We start from the raw sequence: 23,875 nt of genomic DNA on the forward strand, positions 1-23,875 counted from the left end.
TTATTTCAATCCCATGGGGCCCAGAAATGCAAGCCCCCCTGGACCCCTGAGCCAACTGCTCAAGGGGTGTCTTGTGTGTGGACTATGTGTGTTTGCTGGTTTTAGCAGGGCCACGGGATAGTGTGAGGCTACGGTGTGCCTGCTGGCTTTAGCGGGACCACAGGAGAGTGCAGGGCTGGGGCACACCTACAAGCAAGGTAGAGTGACAGTGCAAAATGATGCCCACCAGCACCTTCATCCCCAGAGAGAGGCCAACAGGTCCCTGCCCCTCTGGCAGATGCATTAAGATTAGCAAATGAATTTCTTTCATATATGCTCTAGGTGGGTTTCGAACTGCTGCTTTTGCGCTGGGTCCTGAGGTGAATGAGTCTGTGTGTAAGCCCTTTAAAAATGGAACCTCAGTTCCCTACAGCTCTTTGGGTCTCCTAGATGTAAGTCCCATTAGTTTTCAAAGCCAGAAACTTTGAGGGCTTATCTCTCCACTGTGAGTCCTAAGGTTTGGGATGCCAAAGGTGGGGCATACACCCCTTGCTTCTCAGGGAGAAGCTGTATTTGTGAAATCCCTCTCAACTGTGTGTCATCATGCTGGGGGTGGGCTTTTTGATAAGACCATGTCTCTGCCTCTCCTACCCATCTTGATGTGGCTCTTTAATTTTTTGTTGTGGAGGAACTGCTCAGCTGATTTCCAGTACTTTTTCAGAAGAGATTATTCCATATGCAGCTGTTGATTCAGTGTGTCCAAGTGTGAAGGTGAATTCAGGATATTCCTATACAACCTGTTTATTTATTTATTTATTTATTTAAACTTAGTTGATGTACAATATTGCATTAGTTTCAGGTGTGTGATATAGTGATTCAACAAGTATTATGTTCACCACAAGTTTAGCTATCTTTTGTCATCATACAACACTAGTATAATATCATTGACTATATTTCTTATGATGTGCCTTTTAATCCCTTGACTTATTCATTCCATAACTAGAAATCTGCATCTTCCTCTCCCCTTCACCCGTTTTGTCCATCTTCCCAACCCCCCATCGTTCTGGCAACCATCAGTTTGTTCTCTATAGGTTTGATACTGCCTTTGTTTGTTTATTCATTTGGTGTTTGTTTTGTTTTGTTTGTTTTTCACTCATATTTGGAATCTTCCAAATATGAATGAAATTATATGGTCTTTCTCAGTCCGACATATTTCACTTAGCATAATACCCTCTAGGTCCATCTATGTTGTTGCAGATAGCACAATCCCATTCTTTTTTATGACTGCATACTATTCGTGTGTGTGTGTGTGTGTGTGTGTATCCATTTATCTATCAGTGGACACTTAGATTGATTCTGTATCTTGTCTATGCCACCATCTTGAACTTTCTCTGATGATTTTTTCCAGTTCAGCGTAAAGACACAAAACATCTTGCAAGCTTGTGTTGGGCCTGCCCAACTTTAAGGCTACATGATTTGTTGCTGTATTTCTCATGTCAGGTTAAGACGTATTTTTCTGAGATCCCCACAGATGATAATATGTATGTGTGTGAGATCTGCTTTCTTTTTTTTATTATTATTATTTCTTATTAACATATAATGTATTTTTTGTTTCAGGGGTACAGATCTGCTTTCTAATAAAGTTTTGATACCTTCTAATTTTCTAATACCTCTCAATTTTCTATCTACAATGACTAACATCAGGAGACAGAGAAGGGAAAGGGAAATCTTAGTAAATTTCAGGATAACTTTTCAAATTGGATGTTTTAATTTGTATTTTTCAGCATGGAATCTATGAGTCAAGTAAATTAAACAGTTTGCCAAATATTACACAACCATTGAGTGGTGATAAAGGGTTTAAAAACATTTTTTTTCCAGTCTAAACTTTTTTTTGGATAATTCTCCTTATAGATTTTTTTTTTAATTTCTGCTGCCTCAGTTTTAATCTTATGGAAATGATTTATACCATTAATTTTTGTCCTTAGGTTAATTATTTTCTAGATTACTATTCTTTGAAATAAAAAATCCTCTTAGTTTTTTTCATTTTTATCTTACACCCAACTTATGATGGGGAAGAGACCACACAGATTTCCTGGTAAAAAACAAGCTGGAGTCATTTTACTTGTTTGTATCAATAGAGCCAGCTAGGAAAAAAGTGATTTGTTGCCTCCTTAGAGAAATGGATTAATTAAACGAATTAATACTTAGAATTATTAAATGAAAATGTCCATTCCTTTCTATTCTTTGATAATATTACATAGGAGACCCCTGGATTACTTTTTTTTCCGTATCCAATTTAACTTCTAACAACATGCCTGAATCTTAAAAGTGTGAACCCAGGTAGAGCTTCTGGAACACCAGCGGTCATCTATCTACTGCTTGTGTGTCTATTTGTGCTGTGGGAGAAATCACTCCTTCATATCATACAGAGGAAGTCTGAGGAGACTAGAGTGTATTTCACTAGTGACGAATATTCAGGAAATAATAATAACACTTTCTATTTTAGTATAGATTTCATAAACATTAAGAGTCTTTTTAAGCTTACAATTAAATTTCTTTCATAAAATATTAGAAGGAAAATGTTGTCTTTAAATGGATGTTCAATAATTTGGGCCACTATTTTGCAAATAAAACATTCACACAAACAAAGCGATCTAACCAGCAAATAACTCATTAACTGTTAGAAGTATAGAAGACCACAATTCTTTTTTACCTTCTTCACACTTGGATTTTTACTGTAATAATTATAACTATTTAGAACTTTGCCTTTACCATTCCTGAAACCCTTGTGTCCTTTTTACATGCAGCCCTTCTTACTAGTCCTTGAGCAGAGCTGTCATTTCTTTTGGGCAAGTCAATACCACCTACCTTTGAAAAATCTGATGTTCACAGTCCACAGTTTATATTTGTTATTAGTTTTATCTAGACTAGGTTCAAACATGTTTTCTGTATTTTCATTCCTAAGAAAAATCATCATTATCCATATATCTGCAGCCAACATTCTTCTAAATGATTCCATTTGGTTACCTCATTTTCTCTGAAATATGCCTTTGGAAACTTGACTCTCACTACCTTTACTTCATTTATGAGTTGTTTATACAAATTTATAATAAATGAATCAAATTTATCCTAGTTTCCATAAAAGAAGAAACATAGATTTCTCAAATTTGCTAGGAAGTTAACAAACTCTAAAAGTAGTAACAACAACAGCAAAAATCTAACCATATGCAAATGTCCATTTGACTGAACACGGAAAACATGAATCTGTCTGGTTTGGTTTGCATAGCTACTATTTTGTTGCTAATTTTAAAATGGGTTGCAAACATTTATTTAATCTATTGCACCAATAGTTTTTTAGAAAGGTACTATAAATCAAAGTTGGCATTGTGCATCATGATACAAATTGATGTACAAACTTGAAAACAATATATTTTTTTCATTTGCATTAAGTGTGCTATAATAATGAGAGGCTCTGCTAGCTCATATGGTGTAATCAATCATATGTTAGTAGCTGGTAATGGTATTTATCTTCTCCCTGCAATCAGTGAATCCAGCTCAGAACAGCCTTTCCATATAAGTATTGTCATCCCCTCAGGGTCGTGAAGCAGACGGCCTAGCACTTTATTTAAGTTTTACAAAAGTTAGAAATTCGGATAGAAAAATATGCACTGTTTAGAGATGCAAGAAGCATCATGCTATAAGCACCCTCTATTCTCTGATAATACTGAACCTGACCTTTGGTGCCCTGACTTCCTGTTTAAATAATTTAAGTTAATCGCTGCAATTGAGTATTGCAGTTAAGGAGAAGTTGTTTAGATTAAAAAAGCCTATATATGTAAAGGATGTTGTTCATTTTTCCTAGTTTAGTGATTAATTGAACTGCTCACTACTAGTCTCTCAAGCAGAAAGTTGCCATTCTGTTGCACCTCCTGCTGGTATATAGCCTACAGTTGGTTTTGTTCCATATTTCAACATCATGTTTGTGTAATTATTTCACATTAATGTTAAATTTTGTGGAAGCATCAAAGGATCATCATTGTTAAAGCATGAAGAATATAAACATTAGCAAAAACAACAACAAAAAGCATAATCTTTTCAAACTATGCCACATAGTACACTGCTTAATGGCATTACTAAAATCTGGTTTATTTGATAGTGTTGAAGTTATGAAAGCATCCCAGTTTCTACACTTAAAATTTCAGGTATCTATCTTTAGAAGATAGTTTGGTGAAGTCCTGCCATTCATTCATTTATTCATTCATTTTTAAATTTATCAACACATAGTGAATACCTACTATGAGATAGAAACTTTGTTAGATGCTAAATGATTTTAAAAAAGAAAAAAAAAAGGAAAAAGAAAGGAGGGTCTCTTCTTCAAAATAGTTTATGCAGTATAGATTGGCATCTGATCTAATGGATTTTGAGAGTTTTTCCTTTCCTGGAATTCATTAACTTAAACCTAAGCTGATACACTACAAAAATTTGGGAGCGATTCAGTTCTCCTAAAAGATTTGTTCTGCGAAGTGGCTGTTTCTTGATGGAGTTGTATCCCTGCTAGGTATTTTAGCTTTCCTCTTCCTTCTCTCTTATACATTTCAGGGTTCACCTATAAACTATTACAACAAAGTGAATAGAAATATTTTCTTGACTATTTTGACTCGATTATTAGTAATTTATTATTATTATTATTATTAAGTTATTTTTTGAAAAAAAAAAAAAGACTGTATGCCTTACTCCTAAGGAGGTATAGCAAAAAGTTAGATACAATAAAACATATTTTTTAAATCTTTATTGCATTATTAATTCTTATATCAGAAATATACTCATTCATATAAAGACTACAGAAAGGGCAAACAATTTGTTATTTAGCCTTTTTAAATTCTTTAAAACTCAGAAAATTTCTGTATATCTTTATAGAGATTAGCATAATTTGGTGGTACTGGAGGCTTGGAAGAGTGAACGTTTGAACTGGTTCTATATATGGTTATTTTTTAAAATCTGTGGTTTGCACATTTTTTAAAGTTCGGAGTCTTAGAACAATGTAGATTCTAATAGATTATATAATAGTTTCATATTTTATTATAGAAGTTTACTTACGGATTTTTTTCATTTAAAAGGGTATCTTAATAGATTAAGTATTCATTTGACTTTCAGTGTTTACATAACATTGCATCTGTCACTCTTGAAATGCACATTTTGAAATGGCAGAAGTAAAGTTCTGTAAATATAAAATAGCTGCCTAATCAAGTTTTCATATCACTATCAAACTATTTTTGAGATCAGGTGTCAAAACTAAAACTGCAAGTGAATTTTTTGAGACAGACTGTCTGTTAACTTCATTCAGAATGGCAGATTCTTTCCTCTCAGAAAATTACTTCCTTTTCCCTTCCCCAAATAATAATAGACAAAATATATTCAATTTAAACTGACATTTCCTCAGATATAGTTTAGTCACTTAGACACCTGAGAACTTCAGCTTTCAAAACCTGTAAAAGGTAACCATCCCTTTTTGTGGGCTTGAAAATAGTCCACTTAAAGACTTTGGCTCATGATAGATTACTTTATTATTCCTTACAGAACCATCAGGGTGTTAAATACTAGAAAAATATATCTTTATAGTTTTAATTTCTATCATTCGTGAATATTAATCTAAATATTTCCCATAAGGAAATGTGGATTTCTTGTATAATTACTTTAGAGAGTGTTTCTTTTGATGACATTTATAAATTCATACCATGAATAAAGAATATTTTGAATGAAGACCTTGGAATTTCTCTGGTTCTTTATTTATAAAGTAAGAATCACAGTATCTGAATCAGAATGCAGTTTTTAGAAATGCAGAATGCATTTTAGAAAATGAGACAATAGGTGAAGTGCTTAATATTTTATCAAATATATAGTAGAGAGTTAATGTAAGTTTTTGTACTAACATGCTGATTTGTAGTTCATCAAGGGTGGGGCAGGTAGTAATGGTGCTCTTTGACAAAATGTTGCTATATCAGTATTACTAAAGAAAAAAAGACCACATGTGTAACAAAAATTAGTTAACATTATGAAAAAAGTGGTAGAATCTCTCACTGCCTTTTAAATAAAAATTCCTGTCTGCACAATATGGAATTAAAAAAAAAAAGTAAAGACACTAAAAGGCAATATTAATTACTTTTAAAAGATTTCTGGTTAAATTTCAGGCTTAAAATGGAGTTGAGGAGACATTGTTTAATTCTGCTTTGTGAGTAGATAAAAGAGAATTAAAAAGTGACCTGCTTTTTGCCAGATAGTGTTTCTGATGGCTAGTGAAAGGACGGAGACTAAAGGAAAAAGATGGCATTTTAAATGAGAAAAATCATTTTTTATGGTACATTAAGGATTAATTGGCCAGAAATCCAGGATATTATACTGGATACAGCTGATGGCAGGTATTGTTTTATTTTCAGAAAATCTCAATTCTGTAAAGATAAAAAATAAAGAATGAATTTTAAAACTAATATATGCTTTAAATAAGAATAATATGTAATTAATCTAGAGAGGAAAAGAAGACAATTTACACCTGTAAATAGTCTTTTTCTTTTTCATTATTCTGTAATAATTCTTCAAATCAAAACTGAGAAATGCTCACTGCAGTCCAAAATTTATCTTGTGTCAAATCTTTTATTTCTGCTGCTATAAGAATCTACTGAAACCAATAATATGTAATTGCAAAGGCTTCGTTGGTTTAAAACATTCCAAAAGGACAATATGAAGCACAAACTTCTTTAGTAAAGACTGTCTTAAAACTAAAATTTATTCTGATCACTTCTATTCTGACTAATTCCAGTTAGAACAGATGTTATATTATAAAAATATTATTTCATTTTCATTACTTCTGCATCCATGATTGAGCCAAGTCTTAAAATTTAAGTCTGGAGTTGGGAGGTGGGAGGAAAAGGAAATAGAAAATATGTTCTTTGAGTTTGACAAATACTCACATGTAAGATAACATCAATTTGGATAAAGAACATTGGGTTTTTTTTTTTCATTCATCTATCCTGCTTCACATTGTATAATAAAAAATGTTTCATCTTTATGAACACTTTGCTAATCTGTTCTTTACCAAGAGAAATGTATGAGTTAATGCCAGTTCTAAGAAATAATTGGGAAATATTTTTTTTAAATGTCATCTTGCTTTCTTTACATGCTTTATTTAAAAACCCCATTTTTCATTGCTAAGAACAATATGTATATTCCTCTTACATTGCAACTATCTTCTGGGTACTCAGTTACATTGCAACTATCTTCTGGGTACCTTGAAATCCAGTTATTTTATGATCTTTTTCAATGTTTAGACAAATATTTTTCTAAAATGTTCAACATAATACATTAGAAAATTACTATAAATAAGGTGCATTTAAGGCAATTGCTCCATTTAGAATTATTTAGGCATTAATGTATATAATTTAAAGCACAAACAACACCTACAAATGAGTTGATCATTTTAATGAACATGTATTGTTTTCATTTGGATGTGTCCTAAGCACTCAGCAAATGCATTATAGTAACGAGTTCCTTAGCATTTATAAATAACTCATTAATAGTTGTGTGTTTCTGTTACTGTATTAAAGCATTTCTAATTCTTCCATTTCTTATCTTATCTTATAGGAAATAAATGATGTGGATGTTCAGGAACTTGTAAGAAGGTCAATTGGAAGGTTAACAATCATCCGGCAGACATTTCCAGTCCCCCAGAACATAAGTCAGCGATGTTTCCGTGGCAACCATCGAATATCTTCAACATTGTGTGATCCAAAGGATCCATTTGCTCAGAATATGGAGGTATATTCTAAATGCTACAGTATTTCTCTCGAGGTGCTTCATTGGCCAATTTTAGAGAGAGCTTTTTGAGTTGTATTAGATTTAGAATGATACATGTTTGCATGTTCTGAACTATTCTCTTCCTCTAGAAATTTAGTTAAGTCTGATGCAGGAGTGCTAAGAATTTGTGTCTTTGATCTTTTTGACCTCATTATAACAAAATATATACTCATTTAATAAAAATATAATAATCAAAGTTTATTTCCTTTTCAGCAAGTAGATCTATAGCATTTACCATGGTAGAATTTGTGATTGACATTCCTTAATGCCAAATTTCTAATTATTAGATTTGCTTGACTTTTCTGGCATAACAAGGACATAGACATTTATTCTTCTTTTAAGGATTAGTCTCCAGTTTGAAGATGTTCATCAAAAAACTACTTAGAAATGCAAAAGATATATATAGTCCTATCCAAATCAGATGGGATATAATTGAAACCTTTGCTCTTCAGAATACAACAAAGAACTTGAAAGTAAATAAATAAAATCTCTGAGCAGCAAAATAGAGGACATCCAATCCCTGCAATTTACTCATAAGGATGTCCTTTAAATACTCACCTGGAGCCTATTTTCTTTTTTTCTTAAGGAAAATGTTATCAGATTCTGTTTTCTTTAGTTTTATTTCCTTTGCCCTGGAAACCTCAATATGTCAGGTGGAATGGGGTGTTACCAACGCAGGCACATCGACAACAGTCAGAAGCCATAAGAAGCACTTTCTAGCAGGCAAAAGACAGGAAAAAATGAATTAATCAGATATACTAATTCAAATATCCTGTCAATGTAGGACTTTTCCTATAAAAACAACTCTGTCATAAAACAACTCCTAAGGGTATAATCGTATACTGCTAGCATATTAGTATTTAAACAATAACTCAGAAGGCAACAAAGATTAAAGTAATAGTCAATTTCAGAAGTCAGAAAAATATATATTTTAGAAAACTATTCCTTCAAAATGTTTAATATCAAAAATGTTTTAGTGCTTAGAGATGCTCAGTTTGAACAGTTTGGAAATATAACCCTGTAAGAATTAGTTCATCCCCAATAATACTGGATAAATAAGGTCATTTTGTAAAACGACTTCTTCCTTTGAAAGACATCTCCACATTTTTCCTATCTTTAGTCAGCTTTGGATTTTTTTTTTAGATGAATTACTACTTATCCAACCACTTCTTCATACTTATTACCATTGTATGGAGCAGCATATATTTACCAGGACCATTGCCCACAGAACTTTGTGTTCCCTACTAGGCTTTAGGCTCTGTGAGACTAGGTCTCCTCCAGGATCTGGTATCATAAAATCCCATGAAGTACACGTCTATTTGTTTCCTCCATCACACCTACCCCACTGCTTTGCTTCTTCATGAATATTTATGGATTTGAATGTAATTAAGGAGAAGGCAATGGTTAAAGTAAGCCACTCTGAAGCCTAAACAAGGCCTGTTTAAATTTTAATGCCAGTCTTATATGCTTATAATGACCCGTCTTTTCATATTAATTGGTCATGAGCATGATTGATATGAAAATAATAGAATTCTAAATGGAGAAAATGGAAGAATTTTGATTAAGAAAATTTTGAAATAGTAAAGGCCATTCCTGTGAAAGGAAGTAGCAGGAAATGTACCAATTGGGAAAGCAGAAAGTAACAACACAGTATTTTAAAGCACATTCACCTAAAAGCATAATCCTTCTGATTCAGTTAATGAGTATCTTGAAATCAGGGAACAAATATTTTCTTCCTCCTTAACTCCCTTCCTCCCTCCCTCCCTCCCTCCCTCCCTCTCTCCCTCTCCTCTTTCTTTCTTCTTTCTTTCTTTCTTCTTTCTTTTTATCTTTTTCTTTCTTTTCTTTCTTTCTTTCTTCCTTCCTTCCTTTCTTCCTTTCTTTCTTTCTTTCTTTCTCTTTCTTTCTTCTTTCTTCTTTCCTCTTCATATCCCCAGACCTATATAATGAGTTAAGACTGTACAGGAAACACCATGCCTCTTATCCCCCACCTTCATCTTCCTCCCGTCAAACCCACAGATGGAAGAAAATAAGAAAATTACTTTTTCTTTGAGGATTTATTACATAGTAACCTGCTTATTATATGTAATAGATTTTGACAAAATATTTACTATATAAAAGAAAAACTGAAAGAAATTTTATATGTGGAGACTTATATAATTAAGAATCTAAATGCAGGGCTGTTGAATTTAAGATGTTCCACTAAAAGAAGAACATTTGATATAGAGGCTTCCCTTGGTGAAAATTTTATCTCACTGAAGTTAGAGGAAACAACAAGAATAGTATGTTTTAAAAATTTGGGAGTAGGGGATTCCTTCAGAGAAGTAACCCTCAAATTGGAGACCATAAAAATTTGCAGGTAAATAGGATAACAGACAGATTTTTATCTTATCAGCAGGGTACTATTAAAAATAACTCAGAAAAAGTAAAAGTATGAAAGTATGACTCAAGTGAGCTCTAAAAATAGAGACCCAACTATTAAATAGAAACCCAAACTATAAAATCACAATAATCATTACAACAGGGGAGAAGAGGGTACAAGTGGGCCTCAGTAGAGGTCTCTGGGCTTTACTTAATTTAATGTACAGAGAAAGGAGATTTAGAAAGAATAAAAAAACAAGCTTTCCAAATCTTTAAATTAGTGCCATAAAGACTAAAATCAAGGGTGAGTTGAAGTTGCAAAATAAATGTTAAAGAAAACTTTTAGCTCTAGAAACAAAGTTTTTACAATATATGAAACAAGAAAAAAGTGAGCCATTCAGTGCTTGGTGAAACTAATGTTAATTTGGCTGCTAATGGAGAGAAAATAGAAAAGTTCAATTTTTTTTTTTTTTGCTTCTGTTGTCTCCATCTAAGAAAAATTGTCTTCAAATTGGAAAAATTAAAGTTACTTTTAAAAAGTAAACCACTCATTTATAAGGATCAGGGTTTGGAGATGGTAAGTGTATGCTTTACTGCATTAAAATGAGGTCAAATAATTGTTTTAGAATAGTAAATAAAGCAGTAGATATGATCACAATATTATAAGTGGAAATACTAGAAAAATACTTGGGAAGAAGACCCAGGTACATGACATTGGTATATTGTTCCAAGTTTCAAAGGGAAGGAAAAAGATTCTGACAGAGTTTAATACACTAAAAGTTGATATTTGGATAAACTGTAGAATATATTATTAAATATATGGTTTGGGATACTTTAAATATGACAATAGGACTCCTTAAAAGCAAGCACTACCAAACTAAATCCTGTTTACTAATTTTTTAAATAGAGAGAATGTAATAAACCTATTTATTGCATATTGATTTTTAGGTAGTGTTTGACCAATTTTCTTATGGAATCCTTATAGGAAGGCATTAAAAAGTCTAGATAGGCTGATGTCACACAAATATTTCAATAAAGGACTCCTAAGAATAGAAAGTAGTAGTAAACATCTGTTTTCAGATCAAAAAGAAAAAAAGAAGAGGAAAAAGAAAAAAGTTTAAATATATGAAAGTCTCATTATCTTAAAAGTTATAACTTACGAGTTTCTTTAAAATTAAAAGTAATATTTCAAATAATTTGCCACTTACTTTGTTTATTCTTCAAATCTTTGAGCAAATTTGATATGCCTAGAACACGGCTCAGATATATTTTGTAACTGTGATTACTTCTAATATCCATAACTTCTTTTACCTTCAATTTGGGAAGTATGGAACTAAAAGATGTTCAACCATATGATAAATATTCTACTCTTGAAGTGCAAGAAACTCTCTATGGTCATCCAAAAATAGTATTCTTGGACCTTACATTTTCAAATATTTACCATTACACAAATAAAAGTGAATAATAATGCCTATCAGATTTGTAAATGGCACAAAGCCAGGAGAGAAAGCTTATGCTGTGTTATATAATCAAGATCCAAATTATTAATATTCACTGACTAATAATAAACCTAAAAGTTGAAATTTCAAAGAGATAAAGGATAGGTTCAAAATCATTACAGGAACTCTGGGTGGATAAGACCTGGTCTGACAGCAGTTTAAAGTTATTCAGATGAAGGCGAATTTTGTTTGAACCTCGCACAAGTCCTATTTGCTCTAAACCATTTTAATGTAATCTTGGTCTCCTTAGCAGAGCATTTTGCTAAGATCAAGAGCGATAACCCCTTATACTACTCTGTCCTAGTCAGATCACATCTACAATAATGTGTTGGTTATGAGTTCTAAACTCTGAACAGAAACATCAAAAAATAAGAGAAGGACAGAAGAAAAATGCTGAGATGATGAGCAGCCTAGAAATTATACCAAATGATGAACAATTGAAGGAAAGAGGATGTTTCAGGGCAAGTGATGGATGCTGTCAAATATTAGAAGGTTGTCTTTTTTCTTCATTTTTTTTTAATTTTATTATGTTATGTTAATTACCATACATTACATCATTAGTTTTTGATGTAGTGTTCCATGATTCATTGTTTGCGTATAACACCCAGTGCTCCATTCAGTACATGCCCTCTTCAATACCCATCACCAGGCTAACCCATCCCTGCACCCTCCTCCCTTCTAGAACCCTCAGTTTGTTTCTCAGAGTCCATAGTCTCTCGTGGAAGGTTGTCTTATAAAGGAGGTGGGTGCTGGGGGCTCAGTTAAGTCAGAAAACAAGTGTAGTGAAGGTAAGATAGAGAGAAATGATTGGTTAGATGGTGGGGAAATTGGAGTTTAAGATGTTAGAGGAGGTATGTGTTTGCATCCAGTAAATAGTCACTTGTGTTGGTTGTGGCCAGAATAGAAGTCAAAATCATCTCAGTAGAAATTGCAGTGACTTTTTCTTTAAATGCAGGGAGATAGTTTAGAATCACTGTGAGAAGAGGAGTCAAAGACCTCATGAATACAGAGTGACCAAGAGACCAGTAGGTGATGGCAGAATAGGACTATAGCATAGGAAAGAGCGTGAACCTCAAAACAGGATAGGCACTTCCCTGAGAAAGAAGTAATAGAAGGGGTAATAGAAATCTCAGAGAATGTCATCACCCCCTTCGATTCCATAGTTTGGAAGGTGGGAATGAGAGGCAGTCATTTGTCGAAAACACCTGTCATATATCAAGGACAAGGCATTCACCTTTAGGAGCAGCACGGATGCTCAAGGTACATGCCTCAGAGTATGCAAAAGACACTGTGCCATTGCAGGGTCAAGATCTGGATGGAATGCAAGTTGCCAGGTTTCTCACATCTTGACTTCTGTCAGACATACCTGATGTTAACCTGACTTTCTTTTCTTTGTCTTCTTTTATTTGACAACTATTTATCAAAAACCAAATGTGTGCTAGGCTCTAGGCTAAGTCAGGAGGAAATAAAGAAGGGAAACAAAAGAGCAAAGGGGACTTTGCACCACCATGAGCCCCTATCCGAAGGAACTCATATTCTAGTGTGAAAACCAAATTAAAAAAAAAATCTTACCAGTATGATATGTTGCAAATAGAGGCTTGCAACATGAGCATTATGGGAGTTGAAGAAGACTGCCCAATTAGCCTGGAAACAAGTGGAGTCCTGAGAAATTGTCAGGGTGGGATTCACCTAACTTGTGCCCTGTGAATTGAATATAAGAAGTTAGGTAGCTGGAGAAAAGTAAAGAGACATCAAAGAGTGTTACCCCAACCATTTCATATATACACTTAGAGCAGTCAGTCAGAGGGAGAAGCCAAAGAGAGCTAGAGAGATAAAAGCAAGCAAGTTTGAGGAAGTGAAGCAAGGAAAGGTTGAAAGAGGCCAGATTATTGAAGATTATTGAGAAAATGTCCCAAGGTTTTCCTTTTGGGTCTTTGAAGTCTAAATCAAACTGAATTTTGATTCGTCAGCTACTTTTATCTTCAAGTCTTCATTCGTTGCAGATTTCAGCCACGCCCCCTAGTCTCTCTAGTAATTATCTGGCAGGGGAAGTACAGGGAGGTGAAGGTGAGACTAGCCTGCCTTAATATTTCCTTATAAAGAACAAACTGGTATTTCACACGGTGCATGAGAGTATGCAATGTCTCTTTTGTTTTTTCAAGTCACATCATTTTATTTATTTTATTTAAATTCAATTAACATATAATGTATTATTGGTTTCAGAGGTAGAGGCCAGTGATTCATCAGTCTTATATCATACCCAGTGCTCATTACAACACGTGCCCTCCTTAATGTCCATGTCTCTTTAAAGAAAGACCTGCCTTCCCTAAGTACTATGCATATAAAGTGATGCCTAATAAACACAAATGATTAAGATTCTCCTAGTAATGAAAGAAAACTCACAAGGCACTGTTAGGAAGTGCTTATTGACAGTTTTTCATATTAAACTGTCATCCCAATAGTTGAAATTTAGTGCCATTCTGTGATGTGGGCGGACAATTTTGTAAGATTCCTTAATAATTAATCATAAACAAAGGGCAATCAACATATTGTCCCCTTTGTTTTCAGAAAAAGCTGATAACAAAATACGTTTAAAAATCTGAGGAAATTTAAACACTTTAAGATGGATTTAACTTTCATAGCTACATTGATTCCTCATTTTTTTTTACTTTGTTTTATATTTCTTTCAGAGAAGTAATAATACAACATTTAAAATCTTTTCTTGACTTTGGATATCTCTTGGTGTTTATATTTCCTAAATAATTTCTAATTTCTTTGAAAAATAGACACCTTCTATAATTGACAGTATGGATAGTACTTCTGGCAAGAGTTAAGTATAAGAGTGCAACAGATCATAGCAAAAATTTTCATGATTCATTTTTTCAATTTATATAGAAGGAAGGTAATGACATGATTACTTTGGAAGAAGAAAGCATTAATATATATAACACATATTCACACGCAGTTAATAGTTTATGGTATTTGTCATGTTAATGAATTGCAATGCCTGTGTATAACTAGATAATTTTGTATAGATCCTTGATAATTGTAATGTTTATGAACGGTGCTGTGTTCTCTCATTTTCTCATCACTGAATCCCCATAGACCCATGCATATACACAGATGGCCGCTTCCTTTTTCTTGCACCTATGACACTCATTTTATATGTAAGATCGAGTTGATATTTCTCCATCTGAATAATCAGAATGCAAAAACTTGACATATTCAGAAAATGTATTATTCAGTTTGCCCTTCCAATCTGAAGCTCTTAGACCCTTACCTCTTCAGGAAGAAATAAGGGCCAGTGATTATCAAAATCTGACACTAACAGCCTTGCCTCTGTCGAAACTTTTCTTTTTTATCTTCTCTTTCACACCTAAATAAGCTGAAAAAGCAATTGAGCCGTACAATCAGACAAGACTTCATTGTCAATGGTGAAATTGCCCAGGAAATGAAAAAAAAGAAACCTTTTGCTTAATAAATAACCCAGTAAACCAGCCATCTATGACATGAACGGAAACAGCCGAGCTGATGATTTTCTCCTTACTCTTGATGGTCGGCATCAATGATTCTAATGATTACCATCTAATGTCTTTTCAGATTTCAAACCTTTACATATATGACACAGTGCTTTTGCTTGCTAATGCTTTTCATAAAAAACTGGAGGACCGAAAATGGCACAGCATGGCCAGTTTGTCGTGTATCAGAAAGAACTCCAAGCCTTGGCAGGGAGGGCGTTCCATGCTGGAGACCATCAAGAAGGTAACTTTTTTTTTTTTTTTATGTTATGTTAATCACCATACATGACATCATTAGTTTTTGATGTAGCGTTCCATGATTCATTGTTTGCGTATAACACCCAGTGCTCCATTCAATACATGCCCTCTTTAATACCCATCACCAGGCTAACCCATCCTCCCACCCCCCTCCCCTCTAGAACCCTCAGTTTGTTTTTCAGAGTCCATAGTCTGTCATGGTTCATCTCCCCCTCCGATTTCCCCCCTTCATTTTTCCCTTCCTACTCTCTTCTTCTTTTTTTTAACATATAATGTATTATTTGTTTCAGAGGTACAGGTCTGTGATTCAACAGTCTTACACAATTCACAGCATTCACCATAGCACATACCCTCCCCAATGTCTATCATCCAGCCACCCCATGACTCCTACCCCCCACCACTCCAGCAACCCTCAGTTTGTTTCCTGAGATTAAGAATTCCCTATATCAGTCAGGTCATATGATACATGTCTTTCTCTGATTGACTTATTTTGCTCAGTGTAATACCCTCCAGTTCCATCCACGTCGTTGCAAATGGCAAGATTCCATTCTTTTTGATGGCTGCATAATATTCCTCTGTGTGTGTTAATTTTAGCCTTTCTGACTGGTTGTTTGTTTCTGACTTGTTAATTCTAGCCTTTCTGACTGGTGTGAGGTGGTATCTCATTGAGGTTTTGATTTGGATTTCCCTGATGCCGAGCAGTGTTAAGCACTTTTTCATGTGTCTGTTGGCCATTTGGATGTCTTCTTTGGAAAAATGTCTGTTCATGTCTTCTGCCCATTTCTTGATTGGATCATTTGTTCTTTGGGTGTTGAGTTTGAGAAGTTCTTTATAGATTTTGGATACTAGCCCTTCCTTCATCTGATACGTCATTTGCAAATATCTTCTCCCATTCTGTCGGTTGTCTTTTGGTTTTGTTGACTGTTTCTTTTGCTGTGCAAAAGCTTTTTATCTTGATGAAGTCCCAATAGTTCATTTTTGCCCTTGCTTCCCTTGCCTTTGGCGATGTTTCTAGAAAGAAGGTAATTTTTGATTAACGTTTTACTCTCCTTAATTTTCACCTAAAGGGGATACAGTAAGTCATTTTTTGTTGCGATATCTTTTAAAAGGATTTTTTTTGTCACCAATATTGTTGTCAATTCAAAGCACAAGGCAGTGTAATAGAGAAATGAAACATTAAAAGAAACAAGGTCAGGGACGCCTGGGTGGCTCAGCCAGTTAAGTGTCTGCCTTCAGTTCAGGTCATGATCCTAAGGTCCTGGGATCGAGTCCCACATCAGGCTCCTTGCTCAGCAGGGAGCCTGCTTCTCCCTTTGCCTGCCACTCCCCCTGCTTGTACTCACTCTCTCACTCTCTCTCTTTCTGATTTAAAAAAAAAATTAAGAAACAAAGTAAGAAAGTCACATACATGCATAAAACAAGGAGCCCTTACTTACTTCTCAGGGAATTGTATGCAAGTATAAAGTTAGTAGTTGAAATGTTTTCAATTGCCTTTGTTATACCCTTAGGATTAGAGATACTCAACTTATTTTGGGGCCTGTCACAAAGTATAAATAGTTGGGGTTTTCTTTTTCTTTAAAATGTACCATCAGCTGAAAAAAATAAGCACAAGACTTCACTGTTTTTCGATGACATGATACATGGTAAGACATTAGAGGAGATGATCTTTAATTTATCTTATAAAAAAGATATAATTCTTAAACAGTTAATATTTTGCAGGCTTCATGAACTATTTTAGATATTTGGTGCATTCTTCTTCGTCACTGTCAGTGTAGTGTTTAGCCTGGCTGTGACCTGCTTTGGCTGAGCTACGTGCTCTGTTCCCGGGAGGCAGTTTATGCTGTTTAGCTCTCTCAACGGTGTAAGCATCCTGCAGTTTATTAGCCTCTTTGTCATGTCATCCTTGCTGGCATTTTCCGTTTGTCTCACACAGCTTCTTGGATTTAAAATGAAATGATTAATAAAACAAACAAATTTCTCCTGTACCCTTTACACAAAGAAGACAGACATTTGGAAGTTTATGTTCCTCATTTTACCCATCCCTTTTTCTCTCTGATGTGTTCGCCTTTCGCTCCTGAAACAAAAAGAGAAACAGCTAGTCGAATGAAATATGAATGTATTTAGAAAAGCCAGAGAAAAAATTAAAAATTTATCATTAGAAGTGAACTACATGTACAAGAAACCAGGAAGTGGAAGAAAGAAATGTTGCAAATGGAGAATAGCCTGGACCTTTCTTTTGGTATGTTTCCTCTTTGTGAAAGAATTGCCTTAATGAGAATTTAGACTCTTATCAACAGAAGTGTTTGAGAATTAAATGCCTTGAATATATTGGCAGAGTAAGATATTTCAACTAAAAAATGAATAAGTCAAATCTAAACTCAAAGTGTTGCCAAGATCTCCCTATCTGTCTATGTAGAGATTTGGCAGGTATGAATCCAAGGGAAGTTGTTGAACATGATTCTGATCCTGCCAATTTATTAATTCATGGTTTGGCTAGGATGCAGGAACCTGAATATATTCATTCTTCTGAAAGTTCCTCACAAAGACAGGATAATAGTTTGGGAGGTTGCTTAGGAGATACTTATTTAGTGAAAGTATTAGTGGGAGGGAAATAGACACACTGTAATAGGTAGGTGGTTCTCATGGAACAATTCAATTATATAAAATGTTGCTGTTGGAAAATGTATAATCAAAATAATAATTTAATATAATAGTTATGACATTTATTTTGGGGGGAATATTTGTATATTTGTCCCAGTAAGCTTTCAGCCCAGTGACACTTTTTAAAGGGGTATATCCATTCTATGTATTTAGAGACTAAGTTTGAATGATATATAGCATTGCAGATATTCAGTTTCCTTATGTTTTTTAAGTAAACTCAGCCCAATGTGGGGCTTGAACACCTCACACCGAGATCAAGAATCACATGCTCAGTTTCATTATTTGTTGTCTCACATTTCAAATTGACTTTAACAAAAATAGAGTTATTTTTTCCCCAGTCATATTACTTTGCCTCCTAAGAGTATTTTGGTCATCCCATTCAGATGTCAAGGTTGATAATACTGCATGCACCAGGAAAATTTGAAAGAAAGGTTACTACTCATACAGGAACTCCCAGGAGAGCAGAGTGGGCTCAGGGATATCGAGGCTGGCTTGGGCCAGGCAGCGAGAGGGGGTCAGGTTTTGCTAGTGGCTAGGAGGTGGGACTGGGAAAAATTCCCATGTACTTGGGCTAGAGATTTTCAAGGCTTATATTTCCTATTGGTGTCAGCAAAGGAGGTGCAGGATGAGCTTTCTTGATTGGCATGTCCAGATGTGGAGCCAAAGGGGAAAGGGAGACCAAAGCTTAGAAAGAAATCAGCAGCCAAACATCACAAATGAGGTCAGGCTCTTTATTACAATTGGAACATTCTAGTGATAAAATTTTTAATTACATTCAAGTAACCACTGCATGTCTATATTAAGGGCATGCTATATATACTTTCCAAAGCCTCTGTGTCACTGTGAAGAGACAAGTGAAAGACTGAGGGTCTGTCCCTTAATTAATTTATTTTCTTTTTAGGCGGGGGGTGAGACCAAAAAGTTAAGAAACAACACAGTTGACATAAGTACTGTAAATATCCAGTACATTTATATGGGGGGTCGGGGGGGAGAGGCGGTGGTTTCCAGGACACTGTTGTATGGAAGCCTTACAATGTATTTTATGAAGTGGTAAGATAGGTACTTCCACGTTTCTCTTCTTTAAAAAAAAAATAGCAGTCAATTCTCAAATGTTTATTTTTCCCAGATATTATCAGTAACTCCCAAGCCATTGCTATTTATATGAATTTTAGAGATTCATTTTGAGTTATAATTTTTAAAATATTGAGTCTTCCCCACCCATGGACATGGTATCTATCCATATAGTCATCTTTTTATAGCCCTCAATAAAGACTGGTGTCCTTCATACATATTTGCATTATATTCCTAAAATTTTGTAAAGTTTGGAGTATGTTTGTCTGTGTGTGTGCATGTGTGTACACACTATCATGAATAGAATTTGTTTCCATTACGTTTTCAAACTAGGTATTGTAGGTATGTAAGGCAGTTGCTGATGTTTGATATTATTTTGTGATTGAGCTGATCAGTTCTTGAAGCTTGACTCCTGATTCTCGCTTCTTCCTTTGTAGTTTATTCTCTTGTCTTTTTCAAGTAGACATTGATATCATCCTCAAGTAAAATTAATGTTATCCCCTAATTTTAATATTTTATATCTTATCAAAACTTTCAAAAGCTTAAAAAAAATGTTCTTGGGGCTGTCTGGGAACATGACCTGTCAGGTACACCTGAGAGGCTTACGTACCTCAGAGGTGGCCATCTTTTCCTGCTCCAGGTGAGAATGCCAGGTCATCTCCATCTCAGAGACGTAGAGGTGAGAATTCTGCCTCTACAGGAGAGCTGCTGCTGATGCCAACCTGACCTGGAACTGACCTGCAGAAGACTGCCACACAGGACATATTATTTTACAGCTCTCTTCTGATGCATTCTTCAACTATTCACACTTGATTTTAATGTTAATTCACCACTGACATAAGGCACTTTCAGGTCTTAAGTAGAAGGAACCCCAAGCTATGGTGTTAGCGGCACACCCATAAGGTAGAGGCCTGATGTGGGGTCTACATCAGAGTCTGTAGGTGAATTTGCAGGATGGACCAGCAACAGAGGATACAGTGGTTAGTGAGCAGTCTCTAGGCCAAAAACTTGTGATTTGAGCAACATATGTAAATATGGCAACGTGTGAAGAAAATTTGGGGGTTTTCTTCAACGTTTTATTGACCCTCTGGCTGAAGAAGACAATGTTTCTGTAGATATTGCTGGATGTTTGTACGTGCAATGATGGGGTGATTAATATTATTAGGGAGTCATGTTAAAGTGTAAACTAATAAAATCATTTGACAAAAATCTGTACACCCACAGGAAGTTATCTTAACTTTTAACATGGTTGTCAATGAGATATTCTTTGACAGTTACTGGACTCAGTCATACAGCATCAGATTTAAGTAGGACCATTCACTGTGTTGAAGACTAATTGCATGAGTCTGAATTCGGAAGACATTGACCAGTCTGTCACCATCAGTGGCATGTTGATTAGGATGTTGCACCTGCTTCCCGAGATGCAGAAATCCTTCTTGCCATGCCAGGTGTGCACTCCCATTGCCTTGGTGGAAATGGACCATGGTTGAATTGCTGAGCCCTACGTGGGTGAGGGCTGACCTACAACCACTCTGTGTTCTCAGACAAGCAGATGATCAAACTTCAAGAGTCTTCTGAAAATATGCCTGCAAGGCAGATGCTTCATGCTGTCATCCTCTTTACTCACAATGATCTTGTTGACAAGGTTCAGCCTGGGGACAGAGTATACAGTACAGACATCTATCGAGCTGTTCTTACTGAGTCAATTCAAGAGTGAGTAATGTGAAGTCTGTCTACAAAACCCACATTGATGGCATTTATTATCAGAAAATGGATGCAGAACATCTGCATGAAGAAGCAGATGAAGATATAGAACGGAAACTTTTTTCAGAGAAGCATGTGGTATTGCTTAAGGAGCTTTACAGAAAGCAAGGCATTTATGAGAGGATTGCTTCAGTCTCAGCTCCGAGCATGTAAGAACATGAAGATTTAAAAAAGGGAATCTTGCTTCAGCTCTTCCTTAGAAAAAGGAAAGATTTTAGTCACATGGGAAAGGACACACGTTGTGCTGAGAACAACATCCTGATGTGTGGTGACCCTGGGACCAGTAAGTCCCAGCTTCTGCAGTATATGTACAACCCAGTCTCCTGGGACTGACTTAACGGTGTTAAGTAACAAAAGACCCTGAGATGAGACAGGTGGTCCTAAAGACTGGTGCCTTTGACCTAAGTGACGATAGCATCTGCTGTATTGATAAGTTTGAGAAGATGAATGAAAATATGAGATCAGCATTGCACAACGTCATGGGACAGCTGACTCTCTATTGCAAAGGCTGGGATTATCTGTCAGCTCAGTGCACACACCTGTATCCTGGCAGTGGCAAATTCTATTGAGTCTCAATGGAATCCTAAAAAACAGCCATTGGTAATATCCAGCTACCTCACATGTTATTATCAAGGTTTGATTTGATCTTCCTCATGCTGGACCCTCAGGATGAAGCCTGTGACAGGCATCTGGTTCACCACCTCGTCGCTCTGCACTACCAGAGCAAGGAGCAAGTAGAGAAGGGGTTCACAAATGTGGCAGTATTGAAGAACTCCATTGCTTATGCTCACAGCACAGTCATGTCTTGGCTGAGCCAGCAAGCCACCCAGGCTCTCATCCAGGGTTATGGAGATTTGAGGGAGATCAGAAGATTAGTAGTAGCTGAGGAATGGTTTCTGCATACCCTTGTCAGCTGAAATCCTTAATTCGCTTAGCAGAACCCCTGGACTGACACTATGGACATATCTATTCTTACTACAGAAATGAATACCACCTCTCTGAAACGGAGAGAAGGGTTAGCTGAAACACTGAAAAAACTTAGTTTATGTAACGGCAAACACCAACTCTAAAATACTCACAACTTTTTGAGGATATTCAGGGACAATCTGACATAGCAATTACCAAAGGTATGTTTGAAGAAGCGCTGCATGCTTTAGCTGATGATGACATCTTGACAGTGGCTGGAAAAACTGTTTGCTCGCTCTGAATCTTTTGTGAGCAGTGCTGTGTGTTCTGCTTGTCTGCACTTGGGCATTGCACTTGCTTCCATATATGCTTGGCATATAGGCCAGTCAGCTGCCATGCTGCCATCAGCAGAAATAGATTCTTAAAATCATTATCTGGGTCCATAAGAAATTTTTAACTTGGGTTCAATTTTCTTAGGAAAGGGTAGGTTTTCATAAAGTGTGTGTTTTCATTTATCCCTCCACATTTTGAGTAAAAATATGATACCAATTACAACATATATGGTAGAAATTATTTTCTTGTAGTGCCGTTTTTTTGTTTTGTTTTTTGTTTTTTTTTTAGCACCAGGGTTTTTAATCTGTATGTATATACAGATAGCTGGATGCCAGTGTTTTTTGAAGGTAGCAGTCTGGGTCATGTTTTTTGTGCTTGACTTTCTAATAGCAAGCATCCATATACTTGGGGGTTTTGTAATATGAAATAAGACTTAATCAGAGCCTTTCTCCCTGTTATAGCACTCAAACATAATTCCTTCTAGAGGCTGGGTCTCATGGCTACTGTAAGATCAGGAATTAATGGTTGGAAGTGATTGGGTTCTAGGTTAATGTCTGCCACTTTATCCTACTGTACAAAACTTTTTTCATGAATAAATGACAGAACTTTAAAAATAATAAAATAAAACTTTTCTTGACTAACTGCTTTAGCTTCTACTTCTAAACTTGTGTAATTTTGATGATAAATAGCATCTTGGTTTAATAAATATGCCAAAGGTGTTTTGCTATTAAGTATTTCAAAGGTATTATTTGAAAAGACATTTTTTTAATTAGGTAAGTAATGTATCTTTCTATTTTTATTTTACTATTTTTGTACTTTTTTTATTTATTAGTAACCCATATAAAATAAAGATAATCCTTCCCCAGTGTTAAGGTGGAGAAAACTGAGCCTCAGAAAAATTAAATGACTTATTAAGGGTTGGTTACAAAGCAAATTAGTTTTATTACCAAGTTGTTTGGCTTCCAACTCTGTGTTCTATATACCATACTATTTATCCTTTTCCTTGTTCATAGTGGTAGTTTTATTCACTACTGTCAAAATCATTTGGCTAAAGAAAATACCACACACCAAGAAATCAAGGGTAGAGGTACCATGTGTAAATATTATATAAACAATATCTTAGTTTCAATGTGGCTTTTTCAAATGCCTTGAATTTGGAGTGTGCATTGATGAGTCTGCAAGGGGACAGTTCTAAAGGCATGGACTACATTTTTAAAAGCTCTTGTGGCGAAAAGTTTATTAGCACACATATGCATTCTTTTTTTTTTTTAATGTTATTATGTTATGTTAGTCACCATACTATACATCATTAGTTTTTGATGTAGTGATCCACGATCCATTGTTTTCGTGTAACACCCAGTGCTCCATGCAGTACGTGCCCTCCTTAATACCCACCACCGGGCTAACCAATCCCCCCTCCCCCCTCCCCTCTAAAATCCTGTTTGTTTCTCAGAGTCCATAGTCTCTCATGGTTCATCTCTCCCTCCAATTCTCCCCGCCCGTTTTTCGCTTCCTTCTCCTAATGTCCTCCATGTTATTCCTTATGTTCCACAAATAAGTGAAACCATATGATAATTGACTTTCTCTGCTTGACTTATTTCACTTAGCATAATCTCCTCCAGTCCTATCCATGTTGATGTAAAAGTTGGGTATTCATCTTTTCTGATGGCTGAGTAA

The 23,875-nt window shown here is 35.3% G+C and overlaps 1 protein-coding gene and 1 pseudogene across 2 annotated transcripts in view; both read left to right on the plus strand.

Moving 5' to 3' along the window:
* The window catches only part of GRID2 (glutamate ionotropic receptor delta type subunit 2), a 1,423,646-nt gene that overhangs the window by 871,176 nt on the left and 528,595 nt on the right, over window positions 1-23,875 (plus strand). For both annotated transcript variants that reach the window (XM_078068970.1, XM_078068969.1), the window contains exons 6-7: window positions 7,615-7,788; window positions 15,288-15,449. In XM_078068970.1, the coding sequence (XP_077925096.1) occupies window positions 7,615-7,788; window positions 15,288-15,449 (336 nt within the window). The remainder of the gene's footprint in view (window positions 1-7,614; window positions 7,789-15,287; window positions 15,450-23,875) is intronic.
* LOC118532134 (DNA replication licensing factor MCM4 pseudogene) lies at window positions 17,097-22,166 on the plus strand (annotated as a pseudogene).

The sequence above is a fragment of the Halichoerus grypus genome, chromosome 3, assembly GCF_964656455.1.
Source record: "Halichoerus grypus chromosome 3, mHalGry1.hap1.1, whole genome shotgun sequence".
Classification (NCBI taxonomy): Eukaryota; Metazoa; Chordata; class Mammalia; order Carnivora; family Phocidae; genus Halichoerus; species Halichoerus grypus.